This window comes from Panthera leo, chromosome D2 (genome assembly GCF_018350215.1).
Source record: "Panthera leo isolate Ple1 chromosome D2, P.leo_Ple1_pat1.1, whole genome shotgun sequence".
NCBI classification, from domain to species: domain Eukaryota; kingdom Metazoa; phylum Chordata; class Mammalia; order Carnivora; family Felidae; genus Panthera; species Panthera leo.
This window is the reverse complement of record NC_056689.1, coordinates 11,094,374-11,114,572: the sequence shown is the minus strand read 5'-3', so window position 1 is coordinate 11,114,572 and position 20,199 is coordinate 11,094,374. Positions and strand designations below refer to the sequence as shown.

At 40.1% G+C, this 20,199-nt stretch overlaps 1 protein-coding gene across 1 annotated transcript in view; it reads left to right on the top strand.

Moving 5' to 3' along the window:
• RYR2 (ryanodine receptor 2) overlaps window positions 1-20,199 on the top strand; it is a 765,551-nt gene that overhangs the window by 587,118 nt on the left and 158,234 nt on the right. Inside the window, exons 57-62 of the mRNA XM_042907783.1 lie at window positions 1,992-2,069; window positions 3,300-3,375; window positions 7,309-7,432; window positions 7,919-8,034; window positions 11,176-11,240; window positions 13,688-13,809. Coding sequence (XP_042763717.1) covers window positions 1,992-2,069; window positions 3,300-3,375; window positions 7,309-7,432; window positions 7,919-8,034; window positions 11,176-11,240; window positions 13,688-13,809 — 581 coding nt within the window. The remainder of the gene's footprint in view (window positions 1-1,991; window positions 2,070-3,299; window positions 3,376-7,308; window positions 7,433-7,918; window positions 8,035-11,175; window positions 11,241-13,687; window positions 13,810-20,199) is intronic.

Sequence of the window (20,199 nt, the reverse complement as noted above, 5' to 3'; positions counted from 1 at the left end):
AAGGCTGAAGACCTTGAGACGGGGGAGATTATACCGAATTATCAGCGAGTCCAGTATAATCTCAAGAATCCTTAAGAGTGGAATAACTGCTCTGGCTTTGGGTAAGGGAAATGTGACTTCCAAAAAATGGCCAAAGAGGTGCAGTGTTGCTGGCTTTGAAGATGGAGGAAAGGGGCCATGAGCCAACAAATGTGGGAGATCTTCAGGTAATGGATAGAAGAGTTGCCAAAGAAGGAATCTGAGGAAATGGAGTCAAGAGAAGTTGAGCACAGAGACAGGAGGGTGGTTTCCTGGAGTTCATGAAATGAAGGGCTGGAGAGCAGTGATTCCTGGGGTCAAATCTAGATGGACTGGCTTGATGGCAGCTGGAAAGAAGCCTTGTGTAGCAGCTTGGAAACTTATAACATTTGAGAAGACAGTTATATTAGATTTGTGGGGAAAGAAATACACTGCAATATGTTGAGGCCATAGGAGGTGATAGGGAGAGGGAAGTGGCCAAGGCATCAGATAGCTTGAGTTGGAATCCTGCCAGCTCAGATTTTTAGCTCTGTGACCTTGGGTAAGTCACTAGTGTTCTTTAAGTTTCAAATTTCCTTTTAGGAATATTTAATTTAAAAGAGGGAAAAAATGTGATTTCATTAAACATTCCATTATTAGATGGTACTGAGCAGTGGCGAAGGCTCAAAAGCCAGGGTTCAGTCAAAACTAACCAATAGGTTGAGAATAGCCCATGAGTCCATTATTAATGGTAACATAACGTTAGCCTCTCTTTCCTAAAAACACAAACATGAGCTATAGTGTGCATTTTATTTTTATTTTTATTTTTTGGCTTATACGTGTCTAACAGGAGACTGTACATATGAAATGTAATATAAATACATGCTAGAATATATTAAGATAGAGCTTTAGATTTAAAGCATGAACCATAGCTTATTTCTATTAAACACTGTTATATAACATATACATTGTGAGGAATGTATTGAGAGCTCGAGACAGTGCATGAAATGTTATGGTTGATGAGAAGATGTTTCGTTTTTTCAAAAGCCAAAATTCAGAAATTAAGTCTGATTGTTACTGGAGATAACTTTGTAAATCATTGACGACTGTATGGTGTTCTTTGGAAGAGTTGGTTGTACTTTATCTTCACATTTGGCCCATTGAGACATTCATAAATTGCCCTCTTTGATTAATTACTGTTTGCCTGAGGAAGAGTAAATTTCATTGTAGCCAATTAGAGTCTGTAAGAAACTGAAGAATACAGCGAGCCTTTGACTAAGGTAGTGTTTCAGAATCCTGGATACAGGGGCACCTGGGTGATTCAGTTGGTTGAGCTTCCACCTCTTGATTTTGGCTCAGGTCATGATCTCACAGTTTGTGGGATCGAGCCCCGTGTTGGGCTCCGTGCTGCCAGCATGGAACCTGCCTGGGATTCTCTCTCTTTCTTCCCATCTCCACTCATGTTTTCTATCTCTCCAAATGAATAAATAAGGGTACCTGTATGGTCAGTCGGGTAAGCATTTGACTTCAATTCTGGTCATGATGTTGCTGCTCATGGGTCAGGCTCTGTGCTGACAGCTCAGAGCCTGGAGCCTGCTTTGGATTCTTTGTCTCCCTCTCTCTTTCTGCCCCTCCCTGACTCTCACTCTGTCTCTCAAAAATAAATAAACATTACAACAAAAGAACAAACAAACAAACAAAAAAGAATCTTGGATCCATTGCACAATATGTTGAATTCTGATCATTAGTTTTTGGGAGGGGCAATTCCTGAAATGTTGGGATGTATTATTCAGTCATAAACTGAAATTATCAGATACCCAAATACAATTTAATTTATATGCTCGTGAAGTATGTACGTACAGATACTTGCCAGTTTCATCTGAGGAAACATTACGTTTGAAAGTTTACTTGTCCTGTATTTCTAAAATTTGTCTTAAGTCTCTCTCCCCTGGGTTTTTTAATTAGACTCTATCATTTTCACATAAATTATTTAGGTTTCTGTTGATGCTGCGCATGGTTATAGCCCCCGAGCCATTGATATGAGCAATGTCACACTGTCCAGAGACCTGCACGTAAGTATTACTTTTTTAAAGTATTCTGAAAATTCCATTTTTAAAAAGCATATTGTAACACTTTCCTGCATACATTTCTCTTCATGAATTGCTTGAATATGTTGATCATATAAAGGGTCCATGGAATTTATGGATTACGGACCCTAGCTTTTTAATGCTCTGAAAGTTGATACAACTTTTTCTAGGATGCGTCTTCCAGATAACATATTTTCCTTAGAGATAATGTGCATTAAAAAAATCCTACTATAATTGAATAGCTATGAGTGAGAAGAGAATAAATCAGGAATTAGAAATGCTCTGCTCAAGGGTAACTTCAGTTACCCAGTAAAGAATATGAAATTTAAGTCATTTATCCAGGGAAATGGGTAGCATTTTGCCTGCTGCATCCATAGTTGTATCTGTTCACCTTTGTGCCTAAGGAATGTACTTTGAAATGGCTGATTGGAGTAAACGAAAATTTGTTGCCTTGGAACAGAAATTGATAGGTCAATATCCTGATCAAACAGCGATATTGGCATTATTAGTATTATTCCATGAGAAATAAATTTATAAAGACAAACCCTATGTAGTAGGTCATGACAGTTATGTTAAATTGTTTGACTTGCCCATTGTCTTTGCTCCCGTATGGATGCCTTAAGAATGAGATAGTAATCTTGAAACTCAAAAGGGAAAAGAAAAGAATCTTAGAGGCAATCTTACCAAAAAGCTAACGGCCACAAAAAGGTTAATGTGGCTTGTCCAAGTCTCTCCCTGAGTGTGGGGCAGGCACTGAATCTAGACTTTCCATCTAAGCTTCTTTGCATTCATTGTTTAATAAGATTTAGATTGCCTTTTAAAGCTTTGGAAATTGCAATAAGAACCTGCAAATAGATTTTTTTTTTGTTAAAGTCCATAGCTAATCTGAAGTTTCATTATTGAATTAATAAAACCTTTGTCTTTAGACATTACAAATAACTAGACAAAAACCATTACAAATAACAATAATCATTCCCATCAAATCATCTCTGCTGTTTACTACCGCACAATTTCACAGATTGTTTCTGGGTTTCACACGTTGAATCTGGGTTTCAGATTCCAAGTAAGATCATTGTGTTTGATAATCTTGAGATAGTTTAGCCTGGACACGCTATGATTTATTAGTTTAAAGCATGTTTTGATATTACCTATTGGCAAGTGAGGTCTTTTTCTACCCATTAAATTATAACTTATTTTCTGTTTCATTCACTTAAGGCTATGGCAGAAATGATGGCTGAAAACTACCATAATATATGGGCAAAGAAAAAGAAAATGGAGCTGGAGTCCAAAGGTAATATTTTCCAAAAATCCTGATTAAAAAACAGAGTGCAACTCTGTGAATATATGGTATGGATAAAACCATCTTTTTAAAATAAGAGCTTATTACACCTTTATTTTCTTAGAATGGTTCAGATACGCCTATAACAGTTGCAGGGTGGGAATTTTATAATTTCCTGCCTGTGAGTGTACATTTCTTTATGTCTGGGAATTCTACGACTCTCTTACCCGTTTTAACATGTAGATATCGATATGCCACATCCAAACATTCGAGGTGTTCTGTGAATTCCTTACACTTCTCCCCCTGACTTCTACCCCTAACTTAAATATTTCTCTCATGTCATCCCTTCCCCTTTTCCATCTCAACCCCTCTGCTTTGTCCAGTCTAGTTACGTTCTTATCTCTTACATGCTTTTGCTTGGTCTTTGCTGCTGTTATTCTTAAATACTAAAATGACATAATATTCTCGTAGTTGTTTCTCAGATGTTCTCTTAACTTACTTGCATGATTTCTGCAATTTGAGGCATCCTACATGGATGGGTGATCTCTTTCATTGTTATTTATTCACTCCTGGTCTATAAACATACTGGTGTGTGTGTGTGTGTGTGTGTGTGTGTGTGTGTGTGTGTTCACGCATGTGCTGTCTCTACAATTACTTCCTAGAGAGACTTCTTTCCCCCAGTGAAGCAATAATTGTCTCCAGGTCAGGGCCCCAACTTCTGTTACTCTTATAATTCTTACTGTATAGTTCTAGGCATCAAGAAACTCTCTGTTTCTTATTTATTGGCCTAGGTAAAAATATATGGGAGATAGTTTTGAAGGGTGGGGATATTTCATGGTGGAAAGTACAGCTGGGGTCTTGAAGGATGGTGGCAACACCACACACTCGTGATCAGACTAGTACAAGTGAGAACCCATCACAGAAATGAACAGAGAGGATCCCTTACACCAAAATTGCCTATTCCAAAATTTGACTCAGGGCTAGGCCTGTTTTTCTAGAACCATTTTATAAATGTTTGTTAAATGAATGAGCACTTGTCTGGCCGACAGATAGTTGAGCAGATGGCTGGCTGGCTGGCTGAGCCATAGAGGCATTGAGTTTTGCTTAGTGAAATTCTTGAAGGGGCATCGTCCACATGAATAGTAAACAAAATGCCTATTTCCTGCGTAAGCAGATAGCATGAAAAATGTCAACTCTCAGGGTGCCTGGGTGGCTCAGTCAATTAAGTGTCTGAGTAGGCTCAGGTCATGACCTCACGGTTCACGAGTTTGAGCCCCGCGAGGGGCTCCGCACTGACAGCTTTGAGCCGGGAGCCTGCTTCGGATTCTGTCTCCCTCTCTCTCTGTCCCTCCCCTGCTCACGCGCTCTCTTTCTCAAAAATAAATAGACATTTAAAAAGTCTAGTCTCTCTTTTTCCAAGTATGTTTTAGTCACTGTGGCTTGGCCATTCAATGTCCTACGGTCAGTGTTTTCTTTAAAGTAGGCCACCTGTTAATGAGACGTCCCAACCTCTGCATCCCGTGTGTATGGGTCCAGATTCATACTTTGTAGCTGGGAGACCGGCATGGTCGCAGCAGGCTAAATGGTGAGGTGGTGGTATTAGTCCTCAAAACCTTAATCCTTCTTCTTCCTCCACGCGTGCTTCCCCTTTTGAAAGAAAAAGGGAGTGGCTTAGGGTCAGAACAGCAGCCCAGTCGGAAAGGTGTTAGAATATGCAGCCCTGGCTTCTTTGGGTTTTGAAACGAGCAAAAAGCAAGAAATGAGTCTTAGAAAGAAGACGGGCTAGAGGCTGTGGACAGTTTTTGGAAGGAAACTACTTGCGTCTTTTCACAAATTTGTTCTCTCACCCAGGGACTTTGACACCAACTTGTGTGCTGACAACTCTGCTTCACTTCTGAGTTCTGGGCTGGCGTGTGGGAGGTACCAGTAACCTCCCTGGCTTGGTGCCCGTGATGTGTGTGTGCGTGCGTGCGTGTGTATATGTGTGGGGGAGGGCAGAAAGGAGAGAGGGAGGGAGGGAGAAACACCAGGAGTGAAGTATAGGAAGTAAGGAACAAGGAAACACCTATAAACAGAAAGTCATTTAGAGTCAGACACCTAAAAGCTGCATACCTCAGTTTCTACCCCGTCCTGGGCTCTTTATTTTCTCTCCCTCCCATAATAACCTATTGGTGTCTGCCCCCCAAATCATCGTGGTTGCCAAATTAGAATATTTACTAGGAATAAAGGACTAAATGCAAAAACAGCAGATGATTGCAGGATGATCAAATTAGACGTTTGATCTACACATTTTTTTCATAAAACATCTCCACAGATCTCTGCTGATGGTAGAAGTCAAATTTGATCCTTGTGTGCTTATAACGTATTCTGTATCCTTCTTGCTTGTCACAAAATACCGGTTTCTGTTGTCTTCTGAATATTCTGTATTATACTTGATACTATGAGTACTAAAGTATAAAATGACTGATGGCTCCTTAAAATGCTTAGCATCTGTCGGCTTTGTAGCTGTGATCTGTCCCTTTGCATTTATGATCGTATAGTGTCACCTAATGGTCAGAAAGCTCAGTGCGTGCTCACATTTTTGTAGATGGCGCTCTCAGTCCAGGCAAACTCCAGGCAGACATGGCATTTTCTCCTTTGCCTTTTTGTTTGCTTTTTTTGTGCGTAGGGCAAATTCAGTAGGATTGTTTAAGTAGCTCGCGGCCACATCATGTTGGACACTGCTATTACAGGCTCTGTGTTGCACCAACGTTCAAACCAAATATTAATTTTTAAGTATTTTTTTTTTCCTGGAATTTCCATAGTAGTTGCGTTTCAGGGAATTTCAGGATTCCGTTCCAAATATATTCCCATACGTGTCTTATAAGGTTGAAATCTGGGGTACACCATGCTCGTCACACTGATGCTGATCGTGAGATCTCTACATCTGGAATTACCAGGGCATTTCCTGAAACTTTTGTAACTTTTACAAAACTTTTTACAAAATCTCTACTTTTATGAATACTTTGTTCATTATTAGTTTTTTAAAAATTTAAATATTTTCTAGAATTTTTAAATCTAGAAGGTTGCTCTTTGATATTTTTCACCAAAATAGGTTAACCGGAAACCTAGGTGCCTGCCACAATTTTTAGTCAGTCACATACGTATGTTACTCTTATGAGATGTTTAAGAGAGCAGCTTTGAACTTAGCAACCCAAGTATAGGTTTTGCGTAGAATATATGGCTATAAAGTACTGTTTGATCTGGGAGGCTTACTAAAAATTCCATGTTTAAGACATTTTTTTTCTCCTCTCTCTGTGAAGTGGAAAGTGAAGCTTAGCCCTTATAATTGCCTTATAATTTCACTAGCTCGAGCTGTGCAAGTTTTAGTGTGTATTTACATGCTCCACATCCAGAGTTCATTTGAATGGAGAGGGTAACACAGCTTCTTCTCCCTTCTTCTGTGATTACAGGTGTCATCAGCCCCGGATGTCACAAATGTCTACGTGTCCCTGTGTTTTTTTGCTTGTTTTTCATGTGTGTGCGTGTGTTTTTTTTAATATGAGAGGGATAGAACGCATTAGCAGGGGAGGGGCAGAGAGAGAATCCCAAGCAGGCTCCATGCCTAGTGTGGAGCCTGACATGGGGCTCAGTCCCACGACCCTGGGATCGTGACCTGAGCTGAAATCTAGAGTTGGATGCTCAACCAAATGAAGCACCCAGGTGCCCCATTAATTGCCTCTTAGAAGACGTATGCACAGTGTTTCTTTGAACAGGTTTGCTAAATTAATTGGAACATAAAAGGTGCTGGAGAGTCAAGAGCCATATATGATTTATGTATACTCCATGTATATAACTAGAAGATACCCGAAGTTCTGTATTGTGGTCCTATTATGCACGTCATCTGTCATATTTCAGATTATTTGCTAATCGCGATGCTGTGTTCTTGTCTTGACATGCTCTTAGGAGGTGGAAACCATCCCCTGCTGGTACCCTATGATACACTGACAGCCAAAGAGAAAGCCAAGGATAGGGAAAAAGCACAGGACATCCTCAAGTTCTTGCAGATCAATGGATATGCTGTATCCAGGTAAAAGCACACGTACCAGTATATACCCTTGTTATAAAGACTGACCGTTTAAATATCCCCATCATATTTAATGTTGCAAATGATTCAGGACCCGTTTAAATCTTAGTGCTACTATTTAGTATGTTCAAAATAAACACATCAGAAACATAAATGCCCTTGACTGTTTACCACCTACCTGATTCTTTTCACTACTTAGGTTAAATCCTATCCATCATTTAGGCAAAAATTGGGGGCAAAAATGACCCACTGTTTCTCTAAAGTGACTCTTTTTTTTTTTTTTTTTGCATAGTAATAGAGTTACTCACTACAGTTTTATATCATATGCAAAGTATTCCTTATAAATTAAATCTCACTTTTGCCTTTAGCTACAAGAATATTAGGTAATGTTCCATATTTGTATATACCATTTATACTTTTTAAGCAAAATTTTACCTTCCAGTAGTCTGGGTAGAAACTGGTTTCCATGTTTCATTTTTGCTGCTCTAGGGGATTCAAGGACCTGGAATTGGACACACCTTCCATTGAGAAACGATTTGCCTATAGTTTCCTTCAGCAACTCATTCGCTATGTGGATGAAGCCCATCAGTATATCCTGGAGTTTGGTAGGTACCTACATCAGGGTATAGAACAGCACAGTCTCCTGGGCTGTTTATGGTCTGTTCCCTGGTGGCATAAACACTTTCTATCCAACCTAGTACTAAACAGAATCTAGCAGTCAGTAGGCAAACACATTTTTTCGGGATGGCATAATTTACAGAACTTAAAAAAAAACGGAACACATCATTCTTTTCATTCTTTTCTCCTTACAATGTTTATTGGCATTGATTTTTTATTTTGAAAGACACATGGGGTGGATATCCCAATTTAAGGTACAGTTAAATCTTCCCTTTTGAAATTAATTGCCATGCTCTTGAAAAAACGGAAACTCTGTGCATCCCCAAACTTTCCAGGCAACGTGAGGCCCTCAAGTTTATCCTGTGTAGGGATACACATTTATAGTAGAATATCTGCAATGCAGAACACTTTACTTAGGATCTTGTTAGAGTAAAATGAAAGACCTCCTCCCCCCACGTGGCCCACCAAGTATGAAAAGAATTCCTTGTTTTAACTCTTAGATTCAGATTTTAACGACAGCCTCCTCTCACTTCTGTTATTTCCTGATTGTCCTGAGTACTGTTGACTTAAAATTCAAGTTGTTAGTTACCCAGCTTCATGTTGGGTCGTCTTCCAGCCACCAGTTGGTATTAAGATAGAAGGAAGTAGAATCTGGCCCCTTTGGAAGAACAGAATGTTCTGGTGATTATCTTTTCAATTTCTTTTTCATGCTTTTTTTTTTTCTGTTTTTATTTTTGTTTTTTAATCCTCATTCTTTCTCCTTTTCAATACTTTTCCCCCAGCCCATCGTCCTCACCTTAGCAATAAACACATCCTCAACAAACCCATCCTGACGAAGGAGTCTTCTTTACTACTGTTTTCTTAGGATTTAGGACTTAGTTTTTGGCACAGTGTCAGATTAAAGTTCATAGAAATTTGAGCTCTGGAATTTACTTGTTCCTGGTCTCCTGTATCCCAAATGCGATTAAAGATTTTCCAGTTGAGTGTCCTTCTCTTAAAGAACTTCCCCTCTCAATCAGTTCTTTATTTGCAGTGCAGATGCTGTGCCTTGGCACTCTTCTTAACTACCTTTTTTCACAAAAGCCAACCGTGCAAACTAATTTACAGTATGTAATCTTTTTGTAGGTCCTGCAATGATTTTTTAAAATTTTTTAATGATTTTTTAAATATGATTTATGAATCATTCTGAAAAGTAGCCACATTCGTCTCAGTTAATGAAATTTGATCCAAAAAACAAAAATGAAGCTATGGTGAATTTTTAAAGCTCTTATGCACACAAATTAAATGTTGAAATTTCTCAGGCACATTTAAGTGTATCCGAGATGAATGGCAAGTCAAGTTTACTCTTCTTTTTGGCGAGAGAGAAGAGAGAAAGCAAAATCAAGGGATTAAGGAAAAAAAACTTTTTGAGCTCGACATGGCTAACAGAAACAGAAATTCAGAGGGTAAAATGTGTTTGGGTTTTCTCCCCACTGTGTTCAAGTTTCTGAATAAAGAAGTGTTTGTGCAGAGGGAGTATTAAGAACCTTACTTTAAATTCACCCAGTTAGGGCACTTCCTTATTTCCACAGGATAAAGGGTGTGGGCAGAAATTAAGCCCAAGAAATTAAGGTGTTGTTTTTTTTACCATGGCCGAGGTCACAGGCTCCTTTTTCAGATGGCTGTGACAGAGAAAATGCAAGAATTCTGTTAGAGGAGCAGAGTTGGGACCCTTTACATTTATTTTAATTGCCAGTTTTCATTGTCACTGCAAGGAAAACTTGTAGATGTCTTCTTTTGTCTTTAAATTTACTGCCTTTGCAACACATTGGAGGCTAATGGCCGTAGTAAGAATATGCATATATGCCTTTTTCTGATTTTTGTATTCCATCTAGACCACAGTTATCTCCATCAGCATTTTGCACAGAGGCATTTTTGTTAAAATGTGTAATGTAAATGCATAATGTAAAAAGGGAAGATATTTCCAGTTTAATTCCTTGAACTGTTAACGTATTTTGTGATGTGCAGAATTCCGTCTAGACGTAGCTTATGTGGGAAAGTCCCGTACGTGGATCCAGCCACTTGGCACAATATTCTTGAGAGTAATATTCTTAATGTAAAAGTGATGCCTGCGAGTGTACAAAAGCCGTACTTTTCTTTTACTAATTCGCTGGAAAGAGCATTGTTCTGATATCACAAAATATTACCTCAATTTCCTAAAAGTCATCCCAAACTTAATGTTTCAGATTTTAGAAAATCTGTCTCAAATTGCTTTTATTTCTGTTTGCAAAAGAACTTTTTTCAAGCAGCAGTCAGTTTGCTTCTTACACAAGAAGGAAGCTCTGCTTACAAATGTTACTAAAACTGTATATCCAGTTGTGGATATGTTTTGCTCTCCCGTGTGTCTGCATATCATCCTGGTTATTAGAGTTGATGTCACCTCCTGCGGATGCGTGAAGGAGGCACAGAAGGGCCACTTCAAAGCTCGGTGCATTCGGTCGATCAGTTCTTAACCTTTTGAACCATGGGGAAAACTCGGGTGTCTTTGCTTTGCTCATGGAAATTATCTTGTGACATAAGTGAACTTCTTTACTCCTGAGCAGAATGTTAATTTGCCAACCGAATATCACGGTCGTGGTCCTCCCGCTCATCCCAGGCTGGCTTCCTGCAATTTTTCCCTTGGCATGTTAATATTGTAACTTCTAGTCCCAGCAAGAAGCAACTATTTTTATTAGAGGCTCACCAATCTAACAATGTAACCAATTTTTGTTTACTGAGTTTATACTCACTGTTGTCATCCGTGGCGAGCTTCTTTCTTACTGAAAGAAGATGCGGGGTTTTTATGTGACTATTCCACTTTTCCCGCTACGTGTCAAGAAGCTCGTAAAGCTACGCCAGCGTGTGTATGGGCTGTCCTCGATAGATTTGTTTATTACGATTTGGGTACTTTTGAAAATCCCCTTTAAAAAATTGTCATACTGCTGAATGAAGTTAGCCTTGATATTTTGGATGGGTTTCTGTGTTCGCTTTCCTGGGATAACGCGTTCAGTGATGTTACAGTGATGTGTTCTACATGTTGCTTTTTGGGTGGAAGATCTTGTAATGTTTCAAGTAAACAAAACATGTTCAACAACTCTTCATTTCTACAGATGGTGGCAGCAGAAGCAAGGCGGAACATTTTCCTTACGAGCAAGAAATCAAGTTCTTTGCTAAAGTACAGTATACACTCCATCTTGTTTTTCATTCCATGTGTTTGTCAACCGAATATACCCTTTAGATCTTTGCCTCTTTACGGAACGTACTGGTCTACCAGTGTGAGTTCTACTACAAGTAAATATTCTGTGGCACAGGAATAAGTGCATGAGTCATGTAGGATGAATTTGCGCCCAGAATACTCGGTCTTATTTTCACTCCCTGCTCTTCCTGCCGTAATTCACAAATCACTTCAATCTGTAGGAATCAAAGTTCTCCTTACTGGGCTTTATCAAATGACAAAGAGGAAAAATAATCTACTTCTTCAGTTTGGTTGTTAGGATTTAAAAATGTACGAGCGTTTCTTTTATAAAGGGGAAAAGAATTCGTTTATAAATTATAAATTCAGGAAGTTGTACATGATAAGAAGCTCTACTGTGTAAGCTTTATTGTGGGACCCTCGTCCTACTCGTTTACAGCAGAGGAAGCTGAGGATCAGAGAGGGTGAATTGTTTATATGTAAAGTCTACCCAAATATCGCTCTTCATTCCATTTAATACGAATTTATCAAGAGTTTGCCCTAGGCCGCGAACATTCATGACTTCCTTTCAGCCAGTCAGGAACATTCATGACTTCCTTTCAGACAGACTTCCTGTCTCCAGTCAGGAGACAAAGTATTGCAGATTCTCCTCATTGGGACCATTCACTGGCATAGCATGTGCTGCGTGTGTCCAGTCTCTGTCAGGTGTTAGACTCCGTCCCGGGGATGCCTGTCGCGAAGACAGAATATGCCCTTGGGAAGCTTTCCTGTTCAAACGATGTTGCACTTAGCCTGAGGACGTAATGCTTTCTGTCAATTTATTTTCAAAGTCCTTGCATTTGCTGGTTCCTAGAGATCATTTGCAAAATGGCGTGTTGTTTTGATTGATTCATATTTGGCCTCCTTTATATGTTTTCAGATTTGTGCCCTTTACCGTAAGGGAGATTTCTCTTGTCTTTTCTTTCCACTCAGTATAGCACTCAAAATCCGTATCAAGCATCCCAAGTTTATCCTGGGATGCGTATTGTTAGTTATCTATCATACTGCATTGTAATCCCCCCTCTTGATAGCCAATTATAACAAATGCTGTATTCATGGCCTCTAATCATACATTTAAAATACATTCTTGTATTGTCCTGTGTACCCCTAGTGATTTTGTTTGCAGACGCCTAATGTGGTTTAATTTCCTCTGAGTCTGTAATCCATTCATTCACATATTTATTGAGTAGCTATTATGTGCCAATCAAAATCCAGGCAATGTCACAACTTTCAAGGAAGATCACAAAAAATTTGTATGTTGCTGTTATATATAAATATGCCATATACCACGTTGTAGGAAAAATGTAGTTAGACAGACTCGAGTCTAAATACTGATAATGCCAGTTATTTTTTTTTCATTTATTTATTTAACGAATATTTATCTAGCGCTTGCTGTAGGTCCCATAAAGTCCTAAGTACTGGTGACCAAGGGGTAAACAAAGCAGAGCAAAAAGTTGTTCTAGAAGCCAGGAGAGTACAGTAATGGGAAACAGACCCAGAAATGTGTATTGTTCTTGTGTATTTTATCGACTCTTATGGAGAAAGACTAATTCAGAATCACACGTATTAAATGCAAAATTGCAAATGATGTTCTAAGAACAGAGAATATGGGCATTTTACCCAGTTGAGGAGATCAGTGGATGGTTATCTGATGAAGCACTGAGCTGAGGTCTGCAGGAAGAGTGGAGTGGACGGGTTACGGGGTGTGGGAAGAGCATTTCAGACATAGGGAATGGCATGTGCAGAGCCTTGTGATGTGAGCACACAGGGCAAAGAAGAGGAATTCGCCAAAGGGCAGCAGGATTAGCATGTGGGAAGGGCCAGGCGGCTCTGAGAGAGGCCAGGTGAGAACCCTGTGGAGGTAGGTAAGCGGCAGTGTGACTTTGAGTAGGTCACTCACTTTCTGCACCTCAGTTTAATACCTGTAAAACGGATGATGACGCTTGCCACACAGAGTAGTTACTAGGAGCAGTGAATTGACAGTGTGGAGTTGCAATTCTCACCCATAAATGGTAGTCGATGATTATTTTTTGAACCTATCGGACCCCGAACTACGTTATATGAGAAGACTAAGAATATTTCATTTTTAGAAGGTATTGAAAATAATTCCAAACCGTTGAAAATTTGGTGTGTTCCCCATAATTACATCCTGTCTCACACACACACACGCACACACACATACACCCTCCAACCTCCCCTCCCTCCTCCCCCCCCCCCCCCCCCCGCCGGGACTAGAGATAGCAGGGTAAGATTTGAGAGAGGCATACTCTAAAATCGTGCCAACTGGCAGGGCTATGGATACTGGGGGACCTGCTGCAGGTGGACAGAAGTCTGGCTGCCCCAGAGTCTCCGTCCACCATGTAGATCTGTTTTCTTTTCCTTTCTTTCAGGTTGTGCTTCCTTTAATTGATCAGTATTTCAAAAACCATCGTTTATACTTCTTATCTGCAGCAAGCAGACCCCTCTGTTCTGGAGGACATGCGTCAAACAAGGAGAAAGAAATGGTGACGAGGTAAAGAGCTACACAAAATAAAGACTGTTGTTGAGCGAAGTGTATTTGCATTTGAGGAAGAGCATCTGGGGACCTTGAGGTGGGAGCGTGCAGTGTCTACCCAGCTTCCCTGACCCTTGGCCCCTTGGGATCAAACACGGAGGAGGATGCTCTCTACGAGTTAATACGTGTGTTCTAAACGTTGAGTTTTCTTCCATTTTGCTGCTAAATATAATGCTGAATAGAAGGAATAAGACCCCCATCACAGAATCCAGAGTCATCACTGCATTAGTATTTGTGATAAATGGTGCTTTTTCTAAAATTTTTTTTACCGTTTATTCATTCTTGCTAGAGAGAGAGAGCGCGAGTAGGGGAGGGGCAGAGAGAGGGAGACACAGAATCCGAAGCAGGCTCCAGGCTCTGAGCTGTCAGCGCAGAGCCCCATGTGGGGCTCAAACCCACAGAACCATGAAATCACGACCTAAGCCGAAATCACTTAACCAACTGAGCCACCCAGGTGCCCCAATAAATGGTGCTTTTAACATTACTTCCTCTAAAATTTCTGAGTCTACTATATTTGCCACAATTTTGAAAAATAAAGGAGTTTTTCCGGAGGGCAGAATCCCATTTACAGGAATCAAATTTTTCAACATCTGTGTGTAAATAATGACCTATCTTGGAAGAAAATGACGTAAAAATATGTACCTTTCTGAAGATTTGCACCACTCAAGTTGGCAATTTAGCAATGCTTTCTCATTTCTGTTTAAATCCAAGTATTCCTCATAGATTTATTTGTGATTCTGCTGGGTATTTCAAGTCTGATTTTTCAAAATATGCCAAAATTTAGTACATACGTGATCGATTACAGAGCAAATCTATTTCCGTATTATCAAATTACACAGGAGTCCATACGAAGCTTTTAGATTGTATTTGAAAGAAGTTTCTATAAAAATGAGTAACCGAGATAAAGCAGGCTACAAGCTTTCCTTGGACTTGACTTTAATGATATGTGATGTCATGTGATGTAAGATTGCAACCGCGTTAAAAATGGCCCCAAACTTCTTCAAATAATAGTCTTCCTGTGAAGTTGGTATAACCGATTATAGTTAAAGTAACAGAGAATCCATCCAGTGACACACTTTGTTTCCACCGTCTCGTTACCAGAAAAAAGGGGGTGAGGGGCTACTTTCCAAGGTATGAATCTCCTCCTGACTTTGGAGTGGTCTTCTTTCCGCTTTCCCTGGGAAAGAGAGGCCCGGCTCTCTGCATTTCACTAGTGCCCTAATCGCTTCACCGGCCCACCATCCCCGGTGGCCAGAAAATGCCAAGGCATCAAGTTACCTTTCAATACCAGAGAGCCCAGGCTATTGCAGTCTCCTCACCCCCGCCCCCTTCCCCCATCAGAGTAGGAATCTTGTAACAGCAGCTTTGTTCCCAGAGTTGGTAACTTGGGTATCAGTCAATTATGTAAACCAAGAGAAATACAATCAAAGAATATAGGAAAGAATACAAATAAAAGTATGCAGATTCTATTCCCCCCCCCCATCATGTTTGTATCTCCATTCCATTTTCATTCTTACTCTGAGAGCTGTTCACTGACCCCAGAGGTAACTAATTTTCCTTTGCCCACTGCCCCTCATAGAAGAAATTGGAAGAGCCTTGCTATTCTGTGCGAGCCTCAGTTGATGTGGTTTGGGGGCCTGAGACGCCCCCTCTTTATTAACGCCTCACCAGAAGGTTTTCTGTAATTTCATCTTCAGATTTTCTCCACCTCAGGCAACAAGGACCGGCACATTTTATTTCTCCCGTTACCATTTCCAAAAGAGAAATGGTCTCACATTCCAACATGTAAGAATGAGATGCACACTGATAGAAGTACCTTATTTCATCACAGCCCTTGAGTACCAAACATAGGTAGATTTTAACCTCGGAAAAATTCTAGGATGAAAAATGAATAAAGTTAATGATAAAGAAATTACGGCACATGGAAAATGCTGTCTGGTCATTAACATTATGATGGATGCAAATATATCACATCTTAGGACAATGGTTATTTAAAAAGTAAAAAATATATATATATATCTATTTAAATAATATGGATCAAGATCTTTAAAAAAACCTCTAAATTTGGATGTGTAGAAGAATATTGGTAGGGAAGAAACTTGATTTTAATAGTTGTTTCCCTTGGGTAGCATAGTAGAGATGTTTTTCTTACCATTTTTATATATTTTTAAAGTGGAAAAAGTCTTACTTTTCTGATCATAAATCTATGTCTTAAAACAACCAAATCACCGTCACACTAACAAAAACCAACTACAAATTTTTTAGACATATTACAATGGGATCACTGAAATTTTATAAATGTGATTTCTTACCACTTCAGTTAAATATTACTTTGGCGGGTAAAATAGGTTAAAAAAAAAAAAAAAAGGATCAAATACAAAGAAAAAAAACCCCACTGTCCCTGCTACTGTGAATAAGCAGTCATGCCTTCACACCCATGTTGAACACTGCAGGACTACTTTTAATTCGTATTTAACAGTTGCGTGTAGCAGTACGGCATGGGTCTAAATTAACCTCCACATTTAAGAATGGGTTGTCGCCATTAGATGTTTGGATACTTCTTGGCACTAGAAATCATATGTCGAGCATTTACTGTGTCTAAAACCCGCACCATCATGTCTGTGGAAAAGAGTAAGGTGTGCTCTCTGCTCTCTGGGAGTGTAGCTGGCAGTACCTAAGTATGTGGGTAAAAATATAATTCTAGTAGAAGAAAGCCATGCAGTGCTGTGGGATTCAAGGACAAGGAAGACCACATTGGGTGGGTATGGACAGGCTAGAGATATACAGAAGACACGGTAATTCAGAATTGACTTTCAAGAATCTGTAGGTTGTAGATTAAGAAGGGGGACTATTTTCTACGTGTCGATAACGTATAGAGTGTAGAACGTAGCAATTTAGGGTAAGTGTGGGTGACGTAGATTCATTATAGAACCCTGTCATTGATATTGACTGCTGGAACAAGGCACCTTCTTCCTTTTTTCTTTTTGATTTTTATAATTAATCTTTTTTACTTAATTCATGAGCCCTATGAAGCCATTGGGATAAAGGGCAGTCTGGCCACAAAAGTGGGATTGAGAAGTGTGAGCTTGCTAAGAGGCCATGACAGCAATGCAGGCTGTCGTGAGGGAAGTGCTACCTTAAAGAGGTGGCTCTACCCACAGATCCATTCAGCACGCGTTTCTGAATGCCCGCCATGCCGTGTCCAAGGTGCTGTCCTAGGACTGAGGATGATAAACACACACATATAATGATGCAGTTCCAATTAAGTGCAGCTTTTAAGAAGTGCAGCTGAGTACCTGCCTACATGTAGCGCTAACCACTTAACAAGTTGTGACGAGTGCAATGGAAACATATATGAAGTACTGGGAATACGGAGGAGATGTACGTGGAGAGAGGGGTTGGATGTGGGAAGCATGGACGAGAGAAAATCACAGACCTTGGCAGTGGGTCATATGGCAGGTCCCCACGGTGCTGGAGTTTCAGTGCTGAGTGGTTGGAACAATATTGCTGGCAACGGTAAAAAAAAGAAATGACGGAGACCTGGTTTTGAGAAGAAGGGGTTCAGTTTGGTTAGGTAATTACTGAAGCGTGGGTACTGGCAGGTTAGTCAGCCGGAAATGGCGTATTTGGAGATTATCTGTACACATGTTATGCTCACAGTGCTGGAAGCAGATGAAGGGAGAGTAGACAGAGAAGCAAAAAGGTCTGAATTCCAAACCTTAGAGACTCATTACATCTGAAGGGTTTTCAGAAATGGTTCTTTGAAGAACACTGAGGATGATTTATTAGAGAAGGGGAAACATATCGCCGTAAAACAGAACTGAGAGTTTCCCAGATTGAAGTAGTCAGTGATGCCAAGTACCATAGGCAGCTTTCCAGGACCGAGATTGAAAAAGTATTATTTGATTTACTGATCAGCAAGCACCGAGAATTTCTAGGGAGTGTTTCTGTAGAGCAGTGAGGCATCAAAGCCAAGGAATTGTAGGTGCATTATGAATTCTTTTTCTTAATTATTTTACTGTTTATTTTTGAGAGAGAGTGTGTGCATGTGTGAGCAAGCGAGCGTGGTGGGGCAGAGAGAGACGGAGACACAGAATCCAAAGCAGGCTCCAGGCTCTGAGCTATCAGCACAGAGCAGAGACCGATACAGGGCTCGAACTCACAGACCCTGAGATCATGACCTGAGCCAAAGTTGGATGCTTGACCCACTGAGCCACCCAGGCGCCCCAATGAATTACAGTTTCTTAAGAATGTTAGTAATGGGGGGAAAAACTGAGAGCTTTTTCCCTGAGATCAGGAACACGACAGGGATGCCCACTGTCACCGCTGCTGTTTAATATAGTGCTGGAAGTTCTAGCATCAGCAATCAGACAACAAAAGGAAATCAAAGGCATCAAAATTGGCAAAGATGAAGTCAAGCTTTCGCTTTTTGCAGATGACGTGATATTATACATGGAAAATCCGATAGACTCCACCAAAAGTCTGCTAGAACTGATACATGAATTCAGCAAAGTTGCAGGATACAAAATCAATGTGCAGAAATCAGTTGCATTCTTATACACTAACAATGAAGCAACAGAAAGACAAATGAAGAAACTGATCCCATTCACAATTGCACCAAGAAGCATAAAATACCTAGGAATAAATCTAACCAAAGATGTAAAAGATCTGTATGCTGAAAACTATAGGAAGCTTATGCAGGTAATTGAAGAAGATATAAAGAAATGGAAAGACATTCCCTGCTCATGGATTGGAAGAATAAATATTGTCAAAATGTCAATACTACCCAAAGCTATCTACACATTCAATGCAATCCCAATCAAAATTGCACCAGCATTCTTCTCGAAACTAGAACAAGCAATCCTAAAATTCATATGGAACCACAAAAGGCCCCGAATAGCCAAAGTAATTTTGAAGAAGAAGACCAAAGCAGGAGGCATCACAATCCCAGACTTTAGCCTCTACTACAAAGCTGTCATCATCAAGACAGCATGGTATTGGCATAAAAACAGACACATAGACCAATGGAATAGAATAGAAACCCCAGAACTAGACCCACAAACGTATGGCCAACTCATCTTTGACAAAGCAGGAAAGAACATCCAATGGAAAAAAGACAGTCTCTTTCACAAATGGTGCTGGGAGAACTGGACAGCAACATGCAGAAGGTTGAAACTAGACCACTTTCTCACACCATTCACAAAAATAAACTCAAAATGGATAAAGGACCTGAATGTGAGACAGGAAACCATCAAAACCTTAGAGGAGAAAGCAGGAAAAGACCTCTCTGACCTCAGCCGTAGCAATCTCTTACTCGGCACATCCCCAAAGGCAAGGGAATTAAAAGCAAAAGTGAATTACTGGGACCTTATGAAGATAAAAAGCTTCTGCACAGCAAAGGAAACAACCAACAAAACTAAAAGGCAACCAACGGAATGGGAAAAGATATTTGCAAATGACACATCGGACAAAGGGCTAGTATCCAAAATCTATAAAGAGCTCATCAAACTCCACACCCGAAAAACAAATAACCCAGTGAAGAAATGGGCAGAAAACATGAATAGACACTTCTCTAAAGAAGACATCCGGATGGCCAACAGGCACATGAAAAGATGTTCAACGTCGCTCCTTATCAGGGAAATACAAATCAAAACCACACTCAGATACCACCTCACGCCAGTCAGAGTGGCCAAAATGAAGAAATCAGGAGACTATAGATGCTGGAGAGGATGTGGAGAAACAGGAACCCTCTTGCACTGTTGGTGGGAATGCAAATTGGTGCAGCCGCTCTGGAAAGCAGTGTGGAGGTTCCTCAGAAAATTAAAAATAGACCTACCCTATGACCCAGCAATAGCACTGCTAGGAATTTATCCAAGGGATACAGGAGTACTGATGCATAGGGGCACCTGTACCCCAATGTTTATAGCGGCACTCTCAACAATAGCCAAATTATGGAAAGAGCCTAAATGTCCATCAACTGATGAATGGATAAAGAAATTGTGGTTTATATACACAATGGAATACTACGTGGCAATGAGAAAAAATGAAATATGGCCTTTTGTAGCAACATGGATGGAACTGGAGAGTGTGATGCTAAGTGAAATAAGCCATACAGAGAAAGACAGATACCATATGGTTTCACTCTTATGTGGATCCTGAGAAACATAACAGAAACCCATGGGGGAGGGGAAGGAAAAAAAAAAAAAAAAAAAAAGAGGTTAGAGTGGGAGAGAGCCAAAGCATTAGAGACTGTTAAAAACTGAGAACAAACTGAGGGTTGATGGGGGGTGGGAGGGAGGGCAGGGTGGGTGATGGGTATTGAGGAGGGCACCTTTTGGGATGAGCACT